At 37.0% G+C, this 5,612-nt stretch overlaps 1 protein-coding gene across 1 annotated transcript in view; it reads left to right on the top strand.

The window, feature by feature from the left end:
• Positions 1-3,163: 3,163 nt before the first annotated feature.
• The window catches only part of mxd4 (MAX dimerization protein 4), a 20,179-nt gene continuing 17,730 nt past the window's right edge, over positions 3,164-5,612 (top strand). The window contains exon 1 of the mRNA XM_020602149.1: positions 3,164-5,343. Within this exon, the coding sequence (XP_020457805.1) occupies positions 5,280-5,343 (64 nt within the window). The 5' untranslated portion in view covers positions 3,164-5,279. The remainder of the gene's footprint in view (positions 5,344-5,612) is intronic.

Here is a 5,612-nt window from a genome sequence, read left to right as displayed (position 1 = left end):
GAGAACATCTCTTTGATTGGGGGATTATCACTTTGAGACTTCCTGCTGCAGTGGAGGAGGAAGCAGAAGACACATGTTGCTGATATTTTGTTCTTCAGTCATGCCTAAAATTGGAAATGAAGTGAAGGATGAGAATGAAACCTTACTTTTTCATTTCATGAAAATGATTCCTTTTATGACTGATGACTGTTACACTGGCTGAATTGCAGATTGAATAATATTCTTAATTTTATCTTTCATTTTTACAAATAAAGGCCTCATTTCATAATAGTAGTATTAGTATTAGTAGAAAAAACTCCAAACAGTTCACACAGTAATGTGCATGTAAACAATGAAAATAGAAATGATATGGTATTGGAATGAGTTAAAAGAGCACAGTGAAGACACCTGTAGTTTTGGCTTTTGAATGTGAAATAATTATACCTAAAGTCAGTAACAATGTGACTTTAGAGTTCTAAAAATACCCAGTATTTTATGTGCATGCATGAAATAATGGGAATGTTACCTTAGTTACTTAAAACAGACTACATTACAGAACAGAAACACTGAAAATCATTGTCAAAAGCTCTTTTCAGTTGACCTAAATTTCCAAAAAGGCCAGCCATTATGCATTTATTTACTGCGTATATTTGGTCACTGAGGATCTGCAGCACAAACGTTACCATTGAAGCCAGCTGGTTACTGTGGATTGGCAGGAGTGAGCCTTTTCAGTATAGAATGCAATGATAGATTAAAAAGAAAATAAGAATAGTGGAGAGAATAGTCATTTAGCTGACAGGCCCGAGGAAATGAGGCCTGAGCCACTATGATCAGAGAGCATGCAGATGATAAGTCTATAAATAGAAACATGCAGCAGGAGGGACAAAGGCTATTTCCTTTCATATGATACAAAAGTATGGTTGGATTTACTGTATGTGCTGTAATGAACACTTTAGAACATGACCAGTCATCATTGCATTTATTCCACATTTTGACTCAATATAATTAAAAACATAAACATTATGAGCATGTTGATTATATTATATTTAAAAGCAAATAACACAATATTAAACTGCCAAATACCAGAGGGTTCATAGGATGCACTAAACGGTTATTATTTGTAACAAATACATCAATAAAAACATAATTAGTGCATGTTGCAAACACTGTATGCATGGTGCAACAATGAAAATGGATAACAAGCAGCTGATGTTAGATATAAGCAACGATCAAGCTTCTTTATGTCTGTGAAAATGTTGCTGCTGAATAAAAGGATTGTTTTCCAGGTTTGCAACCAAAAATGTTCAGATGTTGGCCTGACAGTGGTTTGGTTTCCATCTCACAAGCTTCAAATGTGACAAGGGATGAAATCCAAAAAGTTCAAGAACATGAACCAGATGTTATTTTCCGAGCCTTTTACATTCTGAATACACAAATATTTAGACTGTTTTTCATGTCTGCTTGATCAGCCTTCGTTAAATTGAGTTTTTGAAAATGATTTTTAACCTAAGTTGCTGCTGTAATCAAACCATGCTGCTAAATAATTACATCAAATGTAGCCACATATTTCTATTGAAATCCACTTGACTAAGAGAGGAAACAGGGCTTTCTAAAACCATGCAGAGTGAATGCATGTCAAAACCTCAGAAGTGATAACATGCATGAGATTATGAATGCTTTCTTATGTAAAAGATCCTTGCATGATTAGGGATTTTGGCAGGTCTTTACTCTATGTCACAGACCTCCAGTGGAGTCAAACAAATGCTCACACAGCAAAACCTAAAGACACAATCACCCCATATGACTGCATACACCTGTGACCTCCTGCAATCTGAAGTGAACTATACATTGCTCAGTCGCATCAGTGTCATATATAAACATATGTGGACTCTTGATAAGAAGTTGCATAACTTCTCTATAACTACCCACGGAATAGTCATGAGGTGTTGTCCAAACACAACATCAAGCTTGCAAGAGCTACGTTATTAAGAAACAGCTGCACTGTACATGTGACAGGGTTGAAGTCATAATATGACTGTACACCAGCTACACAGTTTCAAAAGAGGATGTAATGAGGCTAATTTTGTCTCTTGTTTACTGTGTCTTCCTATCACCATTAAGAACGCACGTACATGTGAGCAGGGCAACAATGCTGCTCTCCTGCTATTAAACCTCATAAATAAATCAATGTATTCTGTTAAGTTTAAAACATTTCCTCTATTTTGAGATGTTTATGGTAAAATAAAAATGCAGGGGGCCAGAGATTATTAATAATCTCACAAGCATGCAGTTTTTGTCTCATAAGTGAGTATTAAAAGGGCAAACAAAAGACAGTTAACACACCTTATAAACCTTTCACAACATCATGGCCTTTACAGCTATCTGTGCCACGGTGACAGCACATTTGTAACGTGAAACATAATGTTTCAATAAACAGGGGTTATTCAGATGACACTGAAATAAAGTTATGCAAAACAAAGGAAGGCAAAGAACAGGAAATCAAAGCTCTCAACATGAATAAATTCATATACAGTTTCATCTGCAGCTGAATGTGGTTTCTGCCTGGCTTCAGCTGGGTGAACTGAGCATAATCTGAATTTTTGTAAATGTCAAATCATTTACAGTCACCTGCATCTTGAATGTCTTCTACATGCTTTGAGTGGACTAAAAGTGTTTTTTACTTGACAATAATGTTAAGTTTTTTTAAACTGAGGCCTGGTTGTGATATCAGTGAATTGTGTTAAGAATGAGAGGTGCTTCTTATAATTTGCTGTATCAATGAAAACAGACTAAATAACAATATACCGCAGTCTCGTCACAATATATATATTACTAATGATATGAGTACATTTATACATCACTGCATACTCATTTGGGTTTTTGTGGCTGTTAGTGGGAGCTTACTGTACACAGCTTTTTATACTTTAAATAATTTTTGCACATTTCTCTTGCAAATCTGTTCTTATTTACACAAATGACAGCTACAAACCTAACCAGCAATTTGTTCTGTCTGAAATTTGTGACTGTCTACAGTAAAGATCACAAGAAAGCAATGTTTGTGGCTTTACTCCTCAAGGGCCTTTTTCCTCATCACTTACACTAAAAGTCACTTCCCTCATTGTAACGCCTTTGTGATTTCTTCAGAATGTTCTCCAGTAATCTGAGGCACAAACATCTGGCTGCTAGCAATACAAACTGCCTGCCACGCAGAGCAACCCACATTTATACTCGGCAGGAACTCTTGCTTATTCACAACTCTCCATTTCAGCGGTGGTGCCATCTTGCTCCATTTCACAGTTCAGCCCAAAGGGTATTATATAGTTCAGGGTTTGCATTGAAAATTTAACAATATTAATCTTTGGTTATAATGGGATCATTCCTCTGACATGTACTAGGCACTGACTTTACTCTCAACTAGACAATCAAAAAAGACTGAACAACCCACTTCTACAACAGAAGGGATATATCTCTTTTTTGGCATTGCAAACCAGCAGAGAGACAACAGATAAAACCTCAGATTACCACATTTGCATGTAAATTCTGCTGTGGGAAACAAATAATGGAGAATAACATGAAAAACATTTGGCTCACAAAATCTTTATCACAAGTGTATCCAGGTTAAAAAACATCAGAAAAAATGAAAAATGAACATTGCTTGGTGTTCATCAGACATACTGCTTGGACTCCTGCTCAGAAGGTTCAATTTTTATTAGATCAGACCAGAGAATCTTTTCCCTCATGCTCTCAAAGTCATTCGAATGTCATTTGCAAACTCCAGACAGGACTTTTACTCAAAGTGGTTTCATTTTGGCCACTCTGAAGGCCTGACTGAAAAGGTGCTGCTCAGATGGTCACCCGTCTGGCAGGTTCTAACAGCTCTGCAAAGGACTGAGACCGTGGACTCAGTTAGAGTGACTGCTGGGTTCTTGGTCACATCCTGACAAGGATCCATAGTTGGACTCCAGTCACCTTCTAGACACATCTCAAGGAAAATGAAAGCAAACAGGATGCACCTGGCCACAATTTGGACTGCCACAGCAAACGGTGTGAATGCTTTAATAAAAGATTTTAGTTTTTGATTTTTTGAGTTAACATTTCTAACATGTTGTACTTTGTCATTATGAGTGTACGTTGATAGGCAAAAAATGTCAGTTTTATCCATTTAAAAATAATCTACAATGCAATAAAGTGTGCAAAAAATGAAAGGGTCTGATTTCCGAACAGCTGGAACCTGAACATTCTTTTAAACCTTAAAAACAATTTAAATGATTAATCAATTGCTAAAATTAGGTTAATTTTCTGTCAGTGGGATCAAATTGTTCAACTCTAGATGTGCCACAGGACAGGAATAACTAACTTAATTTGAAAGTAATAAATAGTAATTTATTATAAGTGGCATAACGTTCAATACAGGGTGCATCATAACTTGTTTAGGACTCAAAACAAGGTTTAGTCAGGACTTGGAGTTAACATGCACTTCATAAACATGACCTGCGACCCAGTTGTGACTTTCCTTGTGTTATGAGAGAGTTCTTGCATATGTCCATGGTGCTATGTCTATTCAAACAACTGTTCATAAAATTATTAGAAGTTTCAAATAAAATGCGCTTTGCAACTTTACGTTTACAATGTGCAAAAAATATGGCTCGTTTTCAATTTCTGCAGCTTCACACAGAGCTTTCATAATGACTTGTACAGGAAATGAACAGACAACACAGCCTATATGAGTAATTCTGCTATGCGTTACTCTAATGACACATATGTGTTGTATAGGTTGTGAAAGAAGCTTTCTGAGAAAATGACAGTTAAAGTAGTTTACTTCACGGTCCTCATACGAAGGCCGACTTTGGAGAAGTTTGGCAACCAAAACAACACCCCAGGTTTAACACACGCCCAGAACTCATTCCAGCCAATCAGAGACCGCTTCCCTGTGTGTCAAACAAATCAGACACGGAGAAGGCGGGTCGCTCAGACTGTTGCTAGGGTATGTCTATGATGACTTTTACACCGCCAAGCCAATCAAATCATAGTTACCATTTTCAGCCTCTTCATTGGCTAAGACAGACCAAAGAGCTCTCCTGCAGCCTTTTCCTATTGGACAGAGGTGCGATCGCTCATTTCCCTGAGTTTTAGTTTTGGGTGCTGTTGATACTGTAGTTTTGGAGTCATCAAGACTCAGAAGTGAAAATAGCTTCCTTCATACATCGCTCTGCAACAGTTTTTAACTTTCCATTCCACTATTTTATGACCTGTACATTTATGTAAATAGATTTCTATTTTTATAACAAGACAACAGCAAGATGGAACTTAATTCTCTTTTAATTTTGCTGGAGGCTGCAGAGTACTTGGAAAGAAGAGACAGAGGTATTTGAAGCTTCACTGACAAGTTGACAGCATTTCTACGCAAACGATTACTCTGTGAAAGGAGAATTAATTGTAATCTATCAAATGTTAAATTTCAGCGTGTCCTGACATAGTGCAGGTATGATGTCACTATAGACAATGGGTCACGGACCCAGCGATGGGTGCAAGCTGGACCCAGTAGTGATATGCTAGGAAGGAATACTTGTAATTCATTGGCTAAATGATCCCACGTATTGGTGAACCTTGTGCATTATCTCTAATACAAGTCA

This window comes from Monopterus albus, unplaced genomic scaffold (genome assembly GCF_001952655.1).
Source record: "Monopterus albus unplaced genomic scaffold, M_albus_1.0 scaffold54.1, whole genome shotgun sequence".
NCBI lineage: Eukaryota > Metazoa > Chordata > Actinopteri > Synbranchiformes > Synbranchidae > Monopterus > Monopterus albus.
Note: the sequence above shows the minus strand (reverse complement) of the source record. Positions and strands in the feature narration are given on the sequence as shown.